Genomic DNA, 21,389 nt, shown 5'->3' on the forward strand with positions numbered 1-21,389 from the left:
TTTGGTCACTTCAATCCCAGGACTGTTTGTGGGGGACGCAATTGGCCCGGGCGCGTTTCGCCCCCAGAGAACGCACAGTCACTACGCTTTGCAGCGTATTTCTGTGAAAGCGCTTCGAGGCGTCTCGACGGCGTGATGAGGCGCTGTACCAAGTGCAGGGATTAGGGAACTGCCGCAAACGAAAACACATCTGTCGCCCAAAACACAGTAAACACCGGCCCCAAAAGATTAAAACAAGAAGGAGTTTTTTTTTAAAAAGAAAGCAAACCGCGTCCAATTGGGCGGGAAACCGACCCAACCTCGGCAACGTTACGCACGGGGAGGTGGGACTGCCAACGTCATGACGTACGGCGTGCTCCTCCCCCTGTCTGTCGCCCCTTCGCGCGCACGGGGAGGCGGGACTGTTAGCGTCATGACGCACAGCGTGCGTGCTCCTCCCTCTGTTTGTCTCCCCCTCGCGCGCACGGGGAGGCGGGACTGCTAACGTCATGACGCACAGCGTGCTCCTCCCCCTCCCTCTCTCCCTCTCTCTGTCTGTCTGTCTGTTCCCCCCCCACCTCGCGCGCACGGCGAGGTGGGTGGGGACTGCTGGCGTCATGACGCACAGCGTGCTCTGCCCCCCACCCCCGCCTCTCGCGCTCCGTCCGTCCGTCCGTCCGTCCGCCTCTCCTCGCGCGGCCGCCGCCGTGACATTTGCCCCCCCCTTCCCCTCCGCGGTGCGAGTGCCCGGATGTGGAGCTCCGCTGCGGCCGCCCTCCCGCCCACAGCCGCTGAATGAGGGACAAGATGCCACTTCCTGTGCAAGTCTTAAATTTTCAGGTAAAAAAAGGAGCTCCGGGGGAGGGGGGGGGAGAGGAGGTTTTTATTTTAAAAAAAGAAAGCCATTCCCCGCCGCGGTGTAGAGCCGAAATGGTGTGTGTGTGTGTGGGGGGGAGGGAGGGAGCTGTGTGTGTGGGGGAGTGGAGTGGAGTGGGGGGAGAGCTGAGGCGCTGACAGTTGGTGGCCGCTGACAGCGTCGGTTACCGAGAGACATTTTCGTTCGTGTCTCGTGTGCCGCCCGGCTTCACGCAACACCCTCCTCCCCTTCCTCCTCCTCCTCTCTCTCTCTCTCTCTCTCCCCCTTCCTCAGTGCCACTTATTTTACATGTGGCCCCTCCCGCGGCCCCCGCTGCCCGGTGGTGCCCCGGCCGTCGGACAAGAGAGTTGAGGGGGAGAGAGAGAGAGAGTGATGGCTCCAGACTGAGGCCTAGAAACACAGGCTTTCCTGCCTGGGCTCCTGTCTGCCTCTGGGAAGGGAATTGGAGGCTGCATTCTCTCTCTCTCTCTCTCTCTTTCTTTCTTCCCACTTTCTTTCTCTCTCTCTCTCTCTCTCTCCCTGGGGTTTAGGTTAGGCCACTGATCGAATGAGTCAGGCTCCTGCTTCTGGGACTGGAATTGGAGACTGTATTCTCTCTCTGCCCCCCTCTCTCTCTTTCTCCTTCTCTCTTTCCCCCTCTCTCTCCTCCCCGCCCTCCTCTCTTTCCCCCTCTCTCTCTTTCCCCCTCTCTCTCTTTCCCCCCTCTCTCTTCTCCCCGCCCCCCTCTCTTTCCTCCCCCCTCTCTTTCCTCCCCCCTCTCTCCCCACTCCCTCTCTCTCTCCCCACTCCCTCTCTCTCTCCCCACTCCCTCTCTCTTCCCCTCTATTTCTTTCCCTGGGCTTTATGTTAGGCCACTGATCGAATGAATAACTACTAAGGTTCCCTATGTAATTTTTTCTGTGGCTATTATGTTTCTAATTGTCTTCTGAATCTATTTTATGCAATAAAAGCCCCACAGGCTGTCTAATAAGGTCCAATTAAATTTAAAATAATAATCCTTACATTTAATGTAGTGCCTGCCTCATCCTGTCTTTGAGACGCCTCAAAGCGCTTCATACTTTAAAGTGAATTGACTATATTTTGTGGGTGAAAATAGGATTCAATGTGGGGATATTTGGGACCTAGCGAAGAGCTCTGTGGTACTTTTTTTAATGTCTGGGGTAATTTGAGGCTGGTGCTGTCTCTGACAGCATCACTGGGTGCTATCTAATACTTCTGGGCCCTTGTGACATCAAATTTCTATGGAGAATTTTTTAAATATTTCAAAACATTCAATTGGTTGGTTCACCTGGGCAGTGCAGGCATGCATGACTTATATCATATCTTGGCTTGTGAAACTGGATCATTATGAAACATTATCAATATGTTTTGTATTGTGTGACCCAGCCATGCTTTGTCACAAAGGTTTGTTACTGTATTAATTTGTTTACCAACAATTCTCTTCCTCCCACAAGAAATGTAGCTGTTTGATTGGTGTTGAATATATATAATGAACAAGCAGAATGTTCTTTAAAAGGATCCTTGCAGCTTCAGAACCAGTTATCCAACAAGTCAATCTTAAGTTTCAAGCATTTTGTGACTTTATGCTTGTGATTTGTTAGTGTCCTGTATGGTTGCTAAAAACATGATCGCAGAATGCTTTATTCGTAGTCTAATATTGTAAATAAACTGTTTTTTGTAAATGTTTCATTTAAATTGTTTCCTTCTCGCAATGCTAGTTTATGGACTTTGCCCTCTGATAAGATCTTGCTGTACAATAACAAAACTGTGTAGCCCCCAGCAACATTTCTAATTTGTTTACAAACTATAGTAATGTATGCAACTGTTGAGTGGTTGAAATCTCTCAGTTGCTATTCTAATCAGCACATAAACAAAATATTTTAAAACTTTTGAGCAAGAGAAAGTAAAGTCGAAACGGCATCTGCTGCTTTGGTAAGTTAATCTACCACCAGTTTGATTGTTGCGGCTCTGTAATAATGAGGTCGGACTGTAAGGTTGCCCAATAGCTCAAATCTTTGCGGGCTTAATTCCCCAGACAAGATGTTTGTCTGTTGAGAGAGATATTTATTGCAGTTGTGAAGAAGACTGTCTGTCTTGCTTCCTCTTGGATAGAGCAGCTTACATGATGATGTACAATTTTCAGTAATAGAAAATTAAACTATTAGTAGAGAATTGATTATACTCTCCTATTCTGGACAAGTAGAAATTCCTTCATGGATGAGCAACTACTGTATGTAATCATTGTATTTCTATTGCACAAGTTGAATATATTATATATGTATTACATTATTTCTTACATTAAAATCCTTGCTGCTTGTTCGGAAATAAAGTATTTGTACTTGTGTCAGTAGCCTTCTAATTCTAAATAATGCTAAGCATGTCTTAGCAATAAATAGACACTGAATGAAAAATATTATTTTAAAATGTGATGTTCTCAGTTGCAACAGGCCTTAAATAATATGTGGACAGTGACCACGAAAACAGAAAATCTTTGACCTATTTGGATATACATTTTAAAGTGCAAGAGCCAGGAACAATCAACTTATTTGACACCTGTTCATAGTTGAAATTGAAACTGGTCCAATAGACCAAGACAGTGTATCGTTGGAATTGTCTCTTGAACAATGATTACATTCTAGTGTTTGTGCTCGCTCACTATTCATTTATGTTATATCTCTATTTTTAGTTTATTTTGTATTACTGAAGACGTGATCTTGATCACTTGCCTTGCATATTGCAGACAAGTTGAGTAAAATTTTAGTACATTGGAAATCCTGTTTATATCCTGTGGCGCTAAATGAGATTACAGCAGAAAGTTGTTTTAAGCAATTCTGATTGTCTTTATTAAAACAATAGTCAGTTTGCAAATCTGTTTTTGATTTTCAGTATTATTCTAATTCCATTTTGAGTAAAGTCATCCAGGCCATTATTATTTTCATCAGGCAGAATGTGTGTTAGTATCTCTTAAATTAAAAACTAAAAATAAAGATTGTTATTTTGATCCTTGATGAGATGCCAGCAGCAGAGGCTCTGAATAACTGGATAAAATATGTTCTGTCTGTACCGTGTGTCTACCACTCTTACCTCCTTACTGTTCATTAATAAGATGATTAGTTTATTATTTATGTTTATTTAATCCCCAGCATTTTTTGCAAAATTATTCCCACAGAACATATATATATATATATATATAGATTGATACTGAAGAGAAGGTTTATTTCCACTGTGCTCTGTTGTCAAAAAATCCAGCAGAAGCGATCAATTTCAACAGTTTTGTAATTTTCATACCCAAGCTGCTCTTTGCTTCTGAGCCTGATAGGTGATCAGCTAGAGTCTAGATATAAAATGCATCAGTAGTGAGTGTTGCAGGCATAACTTCTTGATTGTTGCCTATGTAAAATCTTTGTAATCAAGGGTAAAATAACGTTTTTTTAATAAGTGGGACTAATATCTGTATGTCAGAAATAATCATTTATCTGTGGGACACTGGAGCTTTCAAAATGTAACTTAAGTATGTTTAAATCAATTTAGCTGGAATATATTTTAATTGTAAGGACCACCAGTCTACAACTGTAATAACTGATCAGTTTCGTTCCTCTTTCCCAGGCAAGCACTGTTTCAGGGTCAGGGAATGCAGATAGTCAGGAAGGGTGCCGAGATAGCTCCACTCCCAGCTCAGCCACTTCTTCGCTCTCAGACCTTTACCTGACACCTCACAGCAGTAGGTCAGACTTGTTTCTACATAGCACAGCAGGAGATTTCAGCCTTAGCGCCAGCTTGTCAGCCTGCACTCTGCTCTACGAGGTACCTTGATCACCAGGAAACCTAATGAAGGAAGCTCACGACTTATGCTTTATTTTTGGCAGTTTGGTTTTAGAAAGAAGTGCATATTGTTTATGGTTAAATATTATTTGTGTGGTGGTACCAGAGAAGAAACTCTTACAGGCAGCATGTATATCACTCTTCTCTTCTGTGGTTCTCAAAGGCTTTGAGCTTTTTGCAGGACCTTGTTTGTACAACAGTGGCTCTTCAACATTGTAATCAACTTGCTTTTCAACATCAGTTAATCACTTTACACTTTTGTAAAATTCTGGAGGAAGTTCAAGGCCTTTTTAAAGCTTTTTAAACCTGAAGATGAGAAGACCATTCACTATCGTTCAACTATCAGTACTTATAAGTCCAAAAGCCCCCTCCATTTAAAAAAAAAGCAAAATTGGAGGTTGCAATGGTGCATCTCATTTAATTCCGATACAATTGGTATAAGAATTAAAGAAGAATAATCCCTCCAAAACCAAAAACAGTAATAAATTGGTCATTTTCAATCTACGACTGTTTGTGGGACATTGCTGTGCGCAATTGGCTGCCGCGTTCGCCCACAAATACACAGTCAATTCACTTTACAGTGTGTTCTGTGAAGCGCTTTGGGACGTCCTCCCGACGTGAAAAGCGCTATATCAAATGCAAGGATTATTATTGTTATTATAAGAGTTCTACTATCCTTGGAAGCACAACTTCCCCTGGCTGTTGTATGTTTAATTTACCTGTGGTTGATTTCCATGGTTCAGCATTTTTTGTGTTGTACGTGCTTTTGAAGCATTAATGGAGATCTGATTTGCAGTAATGCTTTTAGATTTAAGTCAGTATTGTAATCGAAATGGAGATGTCTTGAGTGAACGGGCTGTTTATACCTGGGCTAAAGCTTTCTGTGACCCTCCTGCTACATAAATATTCATCTAATTTGTTTTTTAATCAGTGTTTACCAATTGGGCTACAGGATTTTGCTAAATTTATTAATCATGGAAAATGTATCAAAGAGAATTTCTTAACCTGTTGACAGCCAGAGGAAGCTTTGCTTGAAGTTCAGAGCAGTGCCTACCGAAAAACACCGTGACAAATTGATATCAAGCTCACATACTAGAATAAGCTTTGTTTCCAATCATGCTAGCTTATAGACTTTCTTCTTTATTTACCGCAGAACCTGGGTTTCATTACGAGCAAATAGCCAGGAAAACCTGGCTGTTAATTTAAGATATGTCTGGGATATTTATGATCTATTGTTACCTCTTACAAATGTGTTCCACAAGGGACTATAAGCTACATAAATGAGGGTAAGTCATCTTTAAAATTGTTGGGGCCAGTTACAGAAATGCACTTCCAATCCAGGACAATTTCTGTGGTTAAATGTATGCGTCGCTTTATCATGGTTCTTGGTGGGTGGGTTTCACTCCATATATAGCAGTACTGTGCTATATAGTGGGGCCGAGCAGCTTGATTCCTATTTTGGTTGAAAGCATGTCTCTGTTAAATTAAATAGAGCGGCTTCAGGACATGCAATTACTGGAGTAGCTGTAACCCAATCCTGAGATTCTAGGAAATGGAAGTAGGACTTGCTGCATGTAGGATATCATTTTCTAACCATTTTTCTCTTTTAAAGCTAGGGAGAAAATTTGATAAAAGTATTTATCTTACAATTTCCTCTCCCATTAATAATATAACTGATCAGCTACACACAGCAAACATGCATAGATTTTAAATTGTCAGCATGAGGTTGATCTCTCGTTCCAAACCTTGAATTACTGATGAAGATGTTTTGTAAGATGACCCATTTAAAATGTCACTTTGATCATGCTACCACAGTAGTCTAGTTTCAATTCAGTAGTCTTGGGCCAAACTAAGATGAGCATAAAGTTACAAGCTGAATTAGCCACATTTACAACCATTTAGCTGCAAGCCCATGGCTCAAATGGAATTGTAGAGCCAACTTTTACCATGACGTGCACCACCTCACCCAAGCTACTGTTCCAGAGTGGCACTGCTATGTTGAAAGGAGTGCAACGTATTTCGCAGTATGCATCAACACTAGGATTTTGAATGACAGCTCTTTTAGCCGTACTTTATTTTATTGGTGAATTTGGGGAGTGGTTCTCCAAAGATGGTAAATTTATTCACCTTGATGAGTGAGCACATATTATTCTCCACTGACTGAGAAGTATAGTGGCGAGCAGAGAATCACCTTCCAGTGTGCAATGGTAGACACCTCGTCAAAAATTGCTGTTCATTTTTCATTTACTAAATGGCCACCATGAGTGGATTATCTTTCCACTATCTATGCGTGATCCCTAACAGGCATGCTTTTTTTAAAAAAAGCTTTGTTGTGAGGTATTTAATAAGCTGATATTCATTGTGTGATTCAAAATTCTTCTCCTACATTGTTAGTCTAATTCCCCTTTTTCTGTGATCCGTTATTTTGCGGTTGGTTTAGTTTTTCTGTTTGGTCCTAATATTCTGTTAATTAACTTCAGTTCCAGTTTTTTCTCTAACATACTAAATAAAAATATGAGAATTGTTGTCAAGAACGTGATTGTTAGAAAATCTGCTTTTGATAAATAAATATTTTTGCTCTCTTTTCTCTCTGTCTCTTTCTAGGGGGCAGTGGAACCAATGCAAATAGATGCTGATCCTCAAGATGATCAGCAGAATGCACCTGACACAAACTATGTGGTGGAAAACCCAACACTGGTACGTCAGTATTTTATACTGCCTATTTTGTACTTCAGTGTACGATAAATATATACTCTATGTATGGAGTGTGTAAAAATTAAATCTACCTCAATATTTTATAGATCAAATAATTCAAAAAAAAAAGAATATTTCCTTTGTGAATACTTCTACCTTCATGTTTCTTGACTGCTTAAGAGGATAAACCTCTTAAATAGAAAAGTGAAACTGCCCAACCTCAGTTTTCTAGCCTGTTACTTTACTATTACACTAGCCTCAAGTATTGAGCAAATGTCAGTGGTAATTTTGTACTTCCGCTTCAACTCTTTGAGGAGAAGTTGTGTACTTTGAACAATGCAGCACCGCTTGAATCTAAGGACCTGAACTTCGGATAGAAAATTACACAAGGTGAATTTCCCATCCTTCATTCTGAATAAATTGCTCTCTTTCTCGTTGGTGTTATGAATTCAATCTCAGTTGTGCTATTTGTATAATCTTGTAGAATAAAACATAAGAATATAATTTTGGACTGAGACCTGTCTGATCAGCAACGGGCAGTGGCTGTGGAGAACCTTTGTTTGGCTCAAGACTAATTGGCAAGCTGGTTGAATTTTCATTTGCAGTTATTTTGCAGATGCAGATTTCATCACATTTCCTCCCAATTGGCAGTATGTTGGGGTATGTATATGAGATTACTGTGCTGCAATCAGGAAGAAAGAATGTATAGTATCACAAAGGGAGAGCAATTCATTTTAGTTGGTCAATGTCTCATTGATATTGACAAACTTGCTTTAAGTGTATGTGATGTGATGGATTTGTTGAATGTTCATTGGTAATCTGCATTTTCTGTCTTGCAGGATCTGGAACAATATGCATCTAGTTACAGTAGTTTGATGCGAATTGAAAGGCTCCTGTTTATTGCAGAGCACTGCCCGCAACTGCGCATTGAAGCCCTAAAGATGGCATTGTCCTTCGTTCAAAGAACATTTAATGTAGATATGTATGAGGAAATTCATCGCAAACTGACAGATGCTACAAGGTATGGATGAAAACTGGCGATGCTATGACTTAGCCCAATCTCACTGAGAAAACATGCAGTTCCATTTTACAATCTGATGTCTTTGGTTGTGATGATTTGTATTCACTGAGATAGTCTGCTGGTGATGTTGCAGTAATGGACATGCAGACTGAACAGAGCTCCTGTATTTTGAGGTTATAGGGTTATTTTCCTGCAGTCTTTGCACTTCCATCCAAACCTTACAATTTCCCAGAATTGTTCTCCTTTCTGCTCAGGTTCACTCCTGGCCACTCTCATCAATTACTGATTCTAGGATTCCACAGTCAGACGCATGGGAATAATGCAACCTGTATACCTGAAGTAAAAAGGCTCTATTAATTATCACGGACCATAGATTCTTGGATATAGTGAGGATGGACCAGCCTTTTAGTGACATTTGCTTTTTTTGCACTGGAGACGAAGATAGCACAATGCTAAATCTTCACAATGATGACTAAGTAGTCAAGGGAACAGCATAAGCACATAACCAGGTAGAGAATGTGAAACAGATTGGAAATAAGTAACAACAGAATGGATAGGCATTGCTCTGTCCCTTCCAGAGTCTTCATATCAAAACTGTGACAGCTTTACAGAAGTGTATCATGCTGTTAATGTGTGCATAGCATTTCGCTAGTGATGTTGAGCTCTCCGAACCCTAAATCCTGGCTGGAATAAAATATTTTTTGCCAATGGAATTTTTTTCCGCTATATCTAAACTAAGATTTTAAAACAAATGTGTTGCTACAGGGAAGTTCAGGGTGTGCCAGATGCTGTCCCTGAAGCTGGGCTGGAGCCCCCGACACTGGACACAGCCTGGGCAGAGTCTACACGGAAGAAAGCTTTGCTAAAACTGGAGAAACTAGACACAGACCTGAAGAACTACAAGGGCAACTCTATTAAAGAGAGCATCAGGTAACCATACAATTTACATTTATATAGCACCATTCACATAGGGAGGATGACTCAAAAGCACTCATTCAAACAAAATTTTGATTGAAAGATGGAGTACAGCTTCAGTGTTGCTATTACAGTGCTTTGCTGATCAGCAAGCCCTGGATAAAACCAAGATGCTTTCCGTACTACATTACCGAAATCCAATCAATTGCACAAGAATGTAGGAGAGGTCCAGTTGAAGATCCCGAGAGATCTGGATGAAGTCCCTTCGGCCTATTTGATCTCGTCCTTTCAGAATACCAACCCTACTGTTCATTTATTGCAGCAACAAATTCTCTTGATGAGTGCAGCAGCCTCGCCTCGACCACTCATCCTGTTCCAGTTATTAATTCATCTGTGCAAAGAAATGCTTCCGGACGTTCATTCTGAAATGACCTTTTCCAACCCTGAACCTGTGCCTTCTTGTTCTACTGTCTTGACAATATTGTTCTAGGTTTACTTTCTCAATCTCATTTAGAATCTTGTATTCTGGATTTCCTGATCGTTATATCAGGTAGATTTTCTTGTGCAATGGTGGTACTGACTGATATGATTGTTGATATAAGACATATGATTTAACTTTCTCCTTAGGAGAGGACATGATGACCTCGGTGATCACTATCTAGACTGTGGGGATCTTAGTAATGCACTGAAATGTTACTCACGAGCTAGAGACTATTGCACAAGTGCAAAGCACGTCATCAACATGTGTCTAAACGTCATCAAGGTATGCATGGCAATATTATTGACTAGTAGCCAGTAATTAGTAAGGAAGTACTGATAGAAGTGACTCAACTTTGAGCATTCATCAGTTGAAATAAAATCACACGGCTTGATGTACAGGCTTATAACTGTATACCTTGCTGACTTATACCTGTATGTCACAGCCATACATTCAATTTATGTTGGAGGTGATTTAGTGGGTAAGCTGCCAAACAAGTCATTAAGTTAAAAGTCAAGAATGAATGAGTCACTTCCCATCTCTGTGATTCTGTAGCAATACTCCGTGGCGCTCAGTGAATGATAAAGAGGGTTTGGTAGCAAGAATGGAACTTGAGCTCTGTTTCTCACTCTGTGCTCTGAAAATATGAAAGACCGTGTGTCTGAAAGGCACACGGTCCATAATGCTTCTCATTGAGCATTTCTTCATCGATTCCATCGAACATTTAAGCTAAGAACTGAGAATATATTGCCTCAATTGAGGATTTAGAAGTGTTTCTTTAAACCTATGATCTGAGGTTAACATTTTACTTGTTTGACTACTGAATACAGCTTCATAGGAAATTGGTCCTTGGTTAATATGTTACTATTTATTGAGAAGCTTCTATTGCAGCTCTTTGCAACGAAAACCCGTTTAAATGTAATTTGCAAACTGACCTTTTTAAATTCCTTCAAACAATGATTGAGAGACGGGGCAATTAGCTGTCGGCATTGGGTGGACATCACTAGGTGGTGCTGTTGAGCTAACGCCTGTATTGTTTCATTGTTAAATCAGCTGTAATTCCATATTCGCAGGTCAGTATCTACCTCCAAAACTGGTCCCATGTTCTCAGTTATGTAAGCAAGGCAGAATCTACGCCAGAGATTGCAGAGGTCAGTAAATGTATCTTAACTTCACTTTTTTTTTAAAAAAAGGGAGAATGGATTCAGTTGTAAAAAGTTGGGAGCTTGACAGTATGCGTAGCTGGACTTGTGAATGAAGTTTAATGCAGATAAATGCAAGGTACTATATATAGGAGGCATTTATACTTCATAGATTAGTAACGGTTTGCCAAGTGGAAGATGCAGGAGACCTGGTGGTGTTAATTGACTCATTGCTCGTAATGTTTAAACCATCTGAGAAAGCAATAAACTAAGCAGTTGGGAGGTTGGGCTATAATGTCTAATCAGTTGAGTTCAGATTTGGTTGTACCTTGTTCTCTCCTATGGAAAACACTGCTCACTGTTCTGGGCAAGTTTAGGACAGACTTTATTTCTATACAAAGAAGGTTTTAAAAAAAATCAGCTGGAATGAGTTCTAACCATTCCAGCTATTCATTTAATAATTTAAGCACTTAAATCTGTGACAGGGATTTGCCAGGTTTGGTATTCTAGAAGCATGAGATCAGATGGGCTAAAAGATCATCTTCATCCGAACTCACAGGATTTCATGACAAGAAGTTTCAATGTTTTTTTCAAAATCTGGTTCCTGCCGCTAGATGTCAGTCAAACACAACAACGTTTGAGCTGTTCTTGTTAGAAACCACAGCACTGAGTAGATCTGTGTTTTGTCTTTTGATGCAATCGTATGGTGTGGCAGTGTGACAATTGAATCTTTTCCATTATATATCTGTAAGGGTTTGTTTGCTCATACAATATTTTCTCTTCACAGCAAAGAGGAGAGCGGGACAGTCAGAACCAGGCAGTGCTGACCAAACTGAAATGTGCAGCAGGTACCACCTAATCTGTCCATTCATTGTCTTGGGAGGTGGGGAAAGGAGGGGAAAACATAATATAAATTGTGCCTAAATGCCTAAATCTCCAAATAAATTGCAGTATTCATTTCTTCCAGTAGTAGACTCATCAATGTAGAAGTGCAACAAAAAATGAGTGTATTGTTATTTTAAAAATAAATTTATTTTAAGTTTTGAAGTGCTTTCATGTTACCACGATTGCCAATAAATTACCTGCGTGAATTATTGGTGCTGAATAACATTGTTGAATCATTAATTACACTGTTAGCTTGTATTTCATATTTCAGTACGTCTCTGTATTTTGCTTTGGTTGAGACTCATTTCTCCTCAGTTTTATGCCTACTAAGCATCTTGTCTACAGCGAGAGAGAGAGAGAGAGGGAGGCTGAAATCTTTTCCTATCTTGATGCTGATCTGATGTGCATATTAACTCTCCACATTCGTCTGCTTAAGTAGCTTTCTTTTCCTTTTACCACTCCATTTTTTAAGTTAATTGCGGAATGTTTGAAATATTAAATACTTTTTCCAAACAGTGGCATTCTCCCTTAATAGTGTGGTTTATTCATCAGTAAAATCTGCACGGAGCTATTCAATTAGAAAATATTTGCTCCTTTGTGCCTAGTGTTCTCATAATTTATCTATTATTGTATGAATAGTGTCATTTAAGCAAATGTAGCAGAACCTTGCTATTCAATTATAAATTAAGAATAGCAGTTAGGCCAGTTAAAGTAATTTATGATTCACCCACAGAGGCTTCCTCCAAATGTTTGCTCATTCTATTGGCCTCTAGTATAATATCTATTATTATTGTTGTTGTTGTTGAATATCTATGGAAATTGTAAAGCTGTATCTTAATCTTTAAAGTACCTGTATGAAAGTGTTCGTCAGACTACATACAGCATTTATGGGCACCTTCTCCCTTTCCTGTGACCTGCAGCAAATATGTCTTCTAGTCTCCATTGGCTGCCCATGAGCTATGAAGTTGAGATTCGCAGCAAGCCTTACAATCTGGCCCTGAACAATTAATTAATTATGGAGTCCTATAACTCAGTGGTTGGAACACTTGCCTTGCAAGCGAGAGACCTGGGTTCGATTCCTGGTAGGGCGAAATGTTGGGCAAGTTTCCTTACTCCACGCTCCTCTGTTTACCTAGCAGTAAGTAGGAATCCGGTTGTTAGTCGATTGGCAGATCGCTTTTCCGGGGATAATAATCCCTCAAAAAAACAATAATAATTTGGTCACTCAATCCACAACTGCTTGTGGGACACTGCTGTGCGCAATTGGCTGCTGCATTTCGCCCACAAATATACAGTTAATTCACTTTACAGTATATTCAGTGAAGCGTTTTGAGACGTCTAGAAGATGTGAAAAGCGCTGTATCAATTGCAAGTATTATTAGTATTATTTGTTCTGAATTGTAAATTTGTATTATGCACAGGTCTGGCAGAGCTAGCAACTCGAAAATACAAGCAGGCAGCCAAGTGTTTTTTGCTGGCTTCCTTTGATCACTGTGACTTCCCAGAGGTAAGGACCATTTTAGCCGTGTATCTCTTACTTTACGTGGGGATAGTACTGAATGGTTGAAATTGGCAATGAAGCCCAATGAAGCAATTCAATAGCCAATAACAACTTGAAGTTTACATTTATACAATGAGCCTAAAGTCTTAATAAAACTTTTGAAGTCACAGTTTTGGTAGCATTAAAAAAAAATCTTTAAAGCAATAAGCAGCAATATTTGGATGAGTATTTAAAGTGAAATATTATAAAAGGGTGCGTGGGAAAAGGAATTGGAATCATAGTAGTTAACTCCAGTGAAGGAGCACCAACATTGTCAGCTTTGGCATTGTCAGCTGAGCAGCAGATTAGCATCCTCGTGTCTGTATGTCAATCCAAAGTGGCCAGCCTTTAAATAATTCAGGACTAGCTGAGAATTGCTGGGAAGAAAAAGTGTGGTGGTTCACTGAAATAGATTCATATGCTTTCCTGGAAAATCCTGTGATAGGGCCTTGGATCTCCATAGCAGTCTGACAGTGCTCGTAAGGTATATTTCTTTTAATGTTCAGGATTTTTTAAATTAGGAATTTTGATGTACAGAGAGAGTGCTTTGTAAATCTCCCTCCCCCCGCACCCCCCATTCACTACTCAGCGCCTTGGGACATCCTCCTGACGTGAAAGGCGCTCTAAAAATGTTATTTGTTGTTATTTAAATGTGGCCCTATGAGGTTTGGAAATGGTGAAGCTGATAACAACAGCTTGCATTCATATAGCGCCCCTCACGCAGGGTAGCCGCCCAGAGCGCTTACTCGCATACTGATATACCAGTGAGTTTTGAATGCTGCTTTTGCTCATTCAAAGACACATGTTTAGGTCTGAATAATGGGGACCCTGAACTGTATCCTACTCTGTTTATATTTGGACAGCATGCACCCAGCACAACCGTTTAACTTGACCTACCATTTGCTTTCTTGTAGCTGCTCTCTCCTAGTAATGTAGCAGTTTATGGAGGACTTTGTGCACTGGCCACTTTCGATAGACAGGAACTGCAGCGGAATGTCATCTCCAGCAGGTGAAGCCAACATTGACTTGTCAGAAAGACGTCTCCAAGGATGTGTTCCCTATTTTTCTTTCAGAAAAATAAGCTGGTCAGGGGAGACATTTTATTTAAGAGAAGTACTACTTTAACATTTCATGATTACAATCCTAGCTTCTTGCCCATGGTCACTAGCACAACAACAACAAATCACATTTACACAGCGCCTTTCACGTCGGAAGGACGTCCCAAGGCGCTGGACAGTTAAGGGTTTGCACCCGAGCTTGGGGTTGGAATCAGCAGGGTTAGGGAGTAGGGGGAGTGGTGGTCGGAGTGTGGCCGAAGGTACAATCAAAGAGGAAGGCCTTGAGATGGTCTTTGAAGGAGGTGAGGGAGGGGACAAGGCAGAGGGATTTGGGAATTCAGTTCCAGAGGTTGGGGGAGGTTATATTACTGGGATGGTATATCTGTTACGGTGTAACACAGAGCCCAAAGGCAAGCTCAGGGAGTGCATAAACCACCCTTGAAGCAGAAGGACGAGCTCATCTGATCTTGATCTTCAGTATACAAATATGTTCAGTTCCCAGAATATCATATAATTTCAATCCACTTCCCGGATTTGGGGTGAATTATGTTTATTCTCTATCAGGTTACCAGATAGAATGCGCTTCTGACTATACACATGTCTGCCATTGACTAATGATGGTGCTTTGGTTATGGTATTGTAATTCTTTGCTGTCTGGGATATAAATCTGATGAACATGGTGCTCCCCAAGGGAATATTCCAACAGAATATTATATTTAATCTTAAATGTGTAACTGGATCTGCTGAAGAGAAGAGGTAATTCTTTACTCTTTTCTCCCCCACCACAAGCTCTTTCAAGTTGTTCCTTGAATTGGAACCCCAGGTCCGAGATATCATCTTCAAGTTTTATGAGTCAAAGTATGCTTCCTGTTTGAAAATGTTAGATGAAATGAAGGTGAGTCTGAGACCCCGAGCAGACTAGGAAATATAATGCTCTTTTACGAGAGCAGAATTCAAACTTCTGTGATTTGCTTTACTCTGTAATCCGCAACCTCCCCTCATTATCTCATCCACATGGTATTCAAATAAGATATCCCTTGTAATTGAATTGCATTTCTTGACTATTCCATTTAATAAGGAGAAATCTTTTGATAATTATCGCAGTAATAGTGGCTTGTGTTTAAATCCTCACACGTGTTCAAATCTCTTCACTCTCTGGCACCGCTCTACTTCTCCGACCTTCTCACTCCCCATTCCACCACCCGGCGCTTTCACTCGACTGGCACTGGCCTCCTGCTCGTCCCTCACACCCTCCACCCCACCATCGGGGATCGCACTTTCAGCTCCTACACCCTGAAACTCTGGAACACTCTCCCTCACTCTCCCACTCTCTCCCCTTTTGAAGTCACGCCTGAAATCTTTCCTTTTCGACCGTGCTTACGGACACGCCCCCCCCCCCCCACCCTCCCTCGGCTGGAAGTCAGGCTTCGCCACTGTTAAGCACTCTGAGACGCTATCCTGCGTGGAGGGCGATATATATGCAAGTTGTTGTTGTTACCTTTTTCATTCAACGTATGCATTTACATTTTTCTTTCCCAGGACAATCTTCTACTTGACATGTATTTAGCTCCACATGTCAAGACACTCTACACGCAGATCAGGAACCGAGCTCTCATTCAGGTACATGGAGAACTCACCACATGGTACCCTTTTGCCAATTAAGACTCGATGTTTTTCTCAGTTACAAAGCGTTCCATTAATTATAACCATTTTTATTTTCACTGACTTGAAAAATTCCAATTCTTTTCAAAAGATTTCCATCATTTATTTACTTGATAACGTGACACGATAATGTCTAAATGCAGTCTTTGTCTATTGCTAGTGCAGTATAACCAAGCGACGGACTTCATTTAGAACAAGTTTATTGATTTAGAAATTTAATAAATAAAGTCAATTTAGTACAAATTTATTGCAAAATACCGGGCCACCCCAGAAGTAACATTAGAATGATATATTACCCTTTTCACTCAAAGCTTATGCTCTCTTGGGGTGACTCTTAACAAGAAAACAGATAGATTTAAGACACCAAAGAAATGAAAAATAGACATCTTAAATAGAAGTCGATGGTTTAAATTCATAGTCTATTAGATTTTACCAGTTGTGCCTGAAAGACACTGAGTATTGTTGTTGATTTTAGTATTTCAGCCCATACGTTTCTGCTGACATGCACAAGATGGCCATTTCTTTCAATACCACAGTGGGTGCACTAGAGGACGAACTGACGCACCTTATACTGGAGGGATTAATCAATGGTAGAATTGATTCGCATAGCAAGGTGAGTGAGTTCATGCCGTCATTCTCCAACTAGGTACAAAGTAATGTACCAGCACAGGTTAATTCTTATGGGATAAAATGTCAAGGCAAAATAGCAAAGCTTATGATGGACTGAAAGATCCATTTCTCTTAAGCAGATTTTGCTGCTTTAGACACAAACTTTATACATTTAAAGTAATAAAATCGATGACCCTGCTAGTAGTTCAAAAGTCGTCCTCGATTTCTTTAACTTGGCTTCAGTGCTATAGAGACTTGCTGCAAGGGTTAAGTTCAATTTATAATATTAACAACATGCTTTTATTTATTATGAGTATTTTCTTGTTTTTGTAACTTTTTGTTCACTGTCAGAATCTTTTATGATAATCTAAAATGTCCAAAGGCAAATGAAGACAAATTACAGCTTTTTGATTATTTTCATCTTTTGTGGACTCTCCTTCCAGCTAATTGTCTGGCACAGTAATTTAGAATTTTTTGAATTTTGCTGAAGTGCCTACATTTTAATAAGCCAAATTAAAAATGATTGTGTGTCATTTAATAAATCTTTTGAGCATCTTGCTGATTGCCAGAAGAAAATTGGAACCATTACAAGTGGTTTTATGATTAAATGCTATAAATAAGCAGATATGTAAAATTATTTTTCAATTCAGTTGTGTTCCAGAACCATCTAGAAAGGATTTTGTTTCTCCGAGAATTTCAAACTCTCTGCTGTACTGTTTGAAGTTTTTTTTATAAGTTACCACTTAAGTTTTGAGTAAATATGTTTTATTAATAAAAAAAGAATACTTACTACTTTCAAATTCTCTCTTGGTTCCCACATGCCCCACAGCTTTTATCTATAGTAGTTTGATGCAGTCAACCTACATCTGGCTTTTGGCCAGTTTCAGATGGTAAGGAGGTGCACAAAAGTAGCATTGCCTGTACTTTGCTCAGAAGTACTTCGACTTTGCTTAGCATTGCCACAATGGCCTGTTTGGGATCAAGAATCTGTGTCTTACCATTCCCTGTAAGCTGCACGTGCATGTGCTGAAATCCTGCAATGATCAGCATACCATAGGGGGTATTCCAGGACATTGTTATTAGGGTGTAGAAACTCTAAGTAAATGTTGATAGACTGTTTTATTGGTAGTTGATTGATCAACACAATCCTCAATAATGGGGTCTAATTTGTAGCATTTCTTATTAGTGAATCCTGTTGGTATTTGCGCCAAATCAGCAGGAACTCTGCTCTGGAGGTAAATCACGTGCGATTGGTGTTCTCAATGATCAGCATAAAGTGCTTCCAGTGGGGAATCTCCCTTGCATGACTCAGGTCGATTATTAAAGAATTGCATGAAGAAATACCTCACAATTAGAGTCATAGAGTGGTAATATAATCAGCTGAGAATAGTACACCTGAAATATTGTACCATACTGTTAACTGGCTGTTTTTTTTTTAAATCTCAGATTCTGTATGCCAGGGATGTAGATCAACGCAGCACAACATTTGAAAAGTCCTTGCAGATGGGCAAAGAGTTCCAAAGAAGAGCAAAAGCCATGATACTTCGAGCTGCAATTCTGCGCAACCAAATTCACGTCAAGGTACATGGGCATTAAATGATTAAGCCATCAATATATTACACTGTTCGTAATTACCTGCCGAGCAGTTGTAGTCAGTGGAATTTTTGCAGTGCAAATTTGATACAGAAATGAGCCATAAATGTAATTAAATGCCTGGGAAATGTACATGTACAGCTTTCAGGCATGTCTGTAGCTTATAACCTACATTTTATTAACACTTTGAATTTTAGATTTAAAAATCGAATGGCATAGATTTTTTTTGACAAAGAAGGCTGCAGATAAATATTGTTAGAAGTCGTATTTTGGAACTCAATTTACCAACACTATATTTTGTTATAAAGGTATTCACCTCTGACTGCTGCTGCTGCATCAGGTTGATATACTGCGCAATAAACACGCATAGAAATAATAAAGCAACAACTCTCTGGGAAATTGCCTAAGAATTTTCAAATAAAATTATTTAGTTTGTGCACTATGCTCAATAAACCTTTTGCTTGTTGAAAGACTGTTATTCATTTCCTCCACTTTACCAAAATAATCCCTCAATTTTAACAACAGATCCTATTAATCTTTTATGTAGCTTTTGCCTGTACAGTACTACATTTTTGCAATGCTCGGTTGCGACATAAAATTACGATTTCTGAAAATATTAAATGTATTGGGGACTGTAACTTTATTTAAGAGACATTCTGCAGAGAACGTACAAATTATTGCCGCAGGTGAATGAAATCTCCTCCAACTATTTTGTTCAAATCCTGTTCACTAACTAGTATAATTTTGCTTTGTAATCTAGTTGTTGCCTGATCTTGAAAGATATTAGTGGTGCTTTTTCTGTTCTGTTGTTTACTTTTGCTACTGTCTGTCATTTGTGTGCACCTTCTCATTGAATTTTCAGGGTTCTAAGCTATTTCAGATTTTGTTAAGATAATTACGCCTGATGTTTTTAGGATAAAAATGATCTGCCTCGTCCACCTCTGATACTGCGGTCATGGTTAATTGATTTTTTTTAATTTCCCTACAGTCTCCTCCACGAGAAGGAAGCCAAGGCGAACTCAATTCCGCAAACAGTCAAACTCGAATGAGCACCAACATGTAATGAAACAAAGACCCTTTTAAAGAAGAGCCAGTACTGTGTGCTTTGCCTTCCACAGTTCTGTCAACAAAGAACTGCATTTTGGCTTTAAAAAAAAATTCAAACAGTTGTAGAAGTGAACCTCTATTCTGCTGTTTTTGGGGACACGAAGAAAGTTTTGCTGTTTAAGTTAAACAAAAAAAAACCTTTGGATTAAAGCGGAAGACCAACTGTGTGCCACAGGATCCAAAATCTTTACTTAAAAACATTTTTTTAATTATTTGCAGGATCCTAATTGTGATAACAGTGTGGGGGAGAGAGAGAGATCTCAACAGTCACGTGACAAGGTTTTGTTTTCTACAAAACTGTGAAAAGAGCGATGGAATAATAAATGGAGGATATTGTACCAGTGAATGATGCGTTGCTGTTATTTCATGAGTGGTAAAACCCCATCACAATGGAAGTGGAGCAGACCTGAGTGAGTTATGGGAGCCTCTCACATGGTGAAAATAAAAGCAGTGACCATCATCGGTGCGATATTCTATTCGTTCTAGAGGCATTGTTGAAAAGTGCTTTGAAATCCTTTTGTGGTAAATATCACAGGATTTGATTGGAGATATTACACAAATTTTGAGTTTTAAACTTGTTTTTGGTCATTGCTCCTTTAAAATTGTGCTATCCCCGCGCCACACTGCTTCTGTCAGCCAAAATAGTGGCATGGATGTGCTGCATGGCTACTGTTGGCTGACACTGTTTTTGTGTTTGAATAGAGGAACTCATGCTTCTGCGTGTGGTTCTGGGAGCGGATCCTCTGCTCTTCCTCAATTCTGCGTTTGTGGTGCTTTATCTAAGCAGCAACAATTAACATGAAGAGTAGTCTATAATTCAGGCTTAAATGCCTTGATATTCCAACAACTTAATGCTAAATTATTGGCGACTCATTTTAATTTAACCACAATTTTTTTTTGCTCGTCAGGAGTGTTTTTCAACAGTGCTTTTAGAATGAAATGTTCCCTTCAGTCATCATTCTGAATGCTTTTGGCTGGTGTTTTTAATTTCTCCCATCAAAATGTATGATGTTATAGTTAATGATCAGTACCGGTTGTTAGATTACGACAGTAACTGTTGGCACAATCGTATGAGTATTAAAAAAAAACTTACAAGATTAGTATGAATTTTCCATTAGTTTAGACTTTAATGCACTGGATGATACAGATTCTTCAGGTCTGAACAACATTCAAAATAAAGGTATGCTTTATTTAAAAAAAGGAAATTTAATTGCAGTTTCGCAGCCGTAGTGAACACAAATATATAGAAAGAGAGAGAGGATATCTTGCTGTTGACAGTGAGTTGCAGTTTTTTCACAAACACGAAGGACCATTCACGTGAATACTGATGAGTTCTGACAATAATAATCCTTGCATTTGATATAGCGCCTTATCGCATCTGCAAGATGTCTCAAAGCGCTTCACGGAATGTACTGTAAAGTGAATTGACTATATTTTGTGGGAGAAACGCAAGCAGAACCAGTTGGAACTGACGGTCACCAGTGAGATTTTAGGGTTTCTTCTGTGGGTGTGAGTTGCCTTTTTTGAATTTCAACCCTCTTTAGATTACTTCTGGAATACTGCGTAAGATCGCTGAACTTGAAACGTTTGCATTTCCCAGGTTATTGTTCGCACTTTTGACTTTTGTAAATGATCTTCTGGGTACAACCACAGAATAAACGTCACTTTAAAAAAAAGGAAAGCTGTCCCTTGACCTTTCAACTGTTGCATTTATGAACGATACAGTGTCTAGCTTTTTCTTTTCTTTTTTTCTTCCTGCATATTTATAATACACTGTCAGAGGCTCATTGCCCTACTGATGGTATGTCTTCTTACAGTTGTAATACATCACAGAGCAGCAATACAGTGGTTTCCATGCCTGTTGGGAATCATTTTGTTACGAATACATTAAGTTGCCGTGGAGGCCTCTAGCCGTTTTAACAGCTTAGGCAGTTGTCCAAGATCATATTTGGCTGAGGGAATAGAAAACTTTTTTTTAAACTGGCAGGAAAATAATACAAATAACCA

At 39.7% G+C, this 21,389-nt stretch overlaps 1 protein-coding gene across 2 annotated transcripts; it reads left to right on the forward strand.

Moving 5' to 3' along the window:
• The first annotated feature begins 703 nt into the window (after window positions 1–703).
• Window positions 704–19,728, forward strand: gps1 (G protein pathway suppressor 1). 2 transcript variants are annotated; one of them, XM_042342391.1, is made up of 15 exons: window positions 704–819; window positions 4,463–4,660; window positions 7,283–7,375; window positions 8,212–8,393; window positions 9,159–9,323; window positions 9,936–10,071; window positions 10,860–10,937; window positions 11,716–11,776; window positions 13,235–13,320; window positions 14,268–14,362; window positions 15,201–15,306; window positions 15,951–16,031; window positions 16,549–16,686; window positions 18,129–18,263; window positions 19,264–19,728. In XM_042342391.1, exons 1-15 carry the CDS (start codon window positions 775–777, stop codon window positions 19,336–19,338), a joined length of 1,674 nt encoding a protein of 557 aa, XP_042198325.1. In that variant the 5' UTR covers window positions 704–774; the 3' UTR covers window positions 19,339–19,728. The 2 variants fall into 2 exon arrangements, with proteins under 2 accessions (XP_042198325.1, XP_042198324.1); XM_042342390.1 differs by lacking the exon at window positions 4,463–4,660 and having other exon boundaries at window positions 707–819.
• Window positions 19,729–21,389: the final 1,661 nt, after the last annotated feature.

This window comes from Callorhinchus milii, unplaced genomic scaffold (assembly GCF_018977255.1).
Source record: "Callorhinchus milii isolate IMCB2004 unplaced genomic scaffold, IMCB_Cmil_1.0 Scaffold20, whole genome shotgun sequence".
NCBI lineage: Eukaryota > Metazoa > Chordata > Chondrichthyes > Chimaeriformes > Callorhinchidae > Callorhinchus > Callorhinchus milii.

Coding starts and splice junctions, on each gene's coding strand:
- gps1 (XM_042342391.1), top strand. CDS start 775: ATGAGGGACAAGATGCCACTTCCTGTGCAAGTCTTAAATTTTCAG. Junction 9,324..9,935: donor TCTATTAAAGAGAGCATCAG/GTAACCATACAA, acceptor CTTTCTCCTTAG/GAGAGGACATGATGACCTCG. Junction 18,264..19,263: donor GCAACCAAATTCACGTCAAG/GTACATGGGCAT, acceptor ATTTCCCTACAG/TCTCCTCCACGAGAAGGAAG.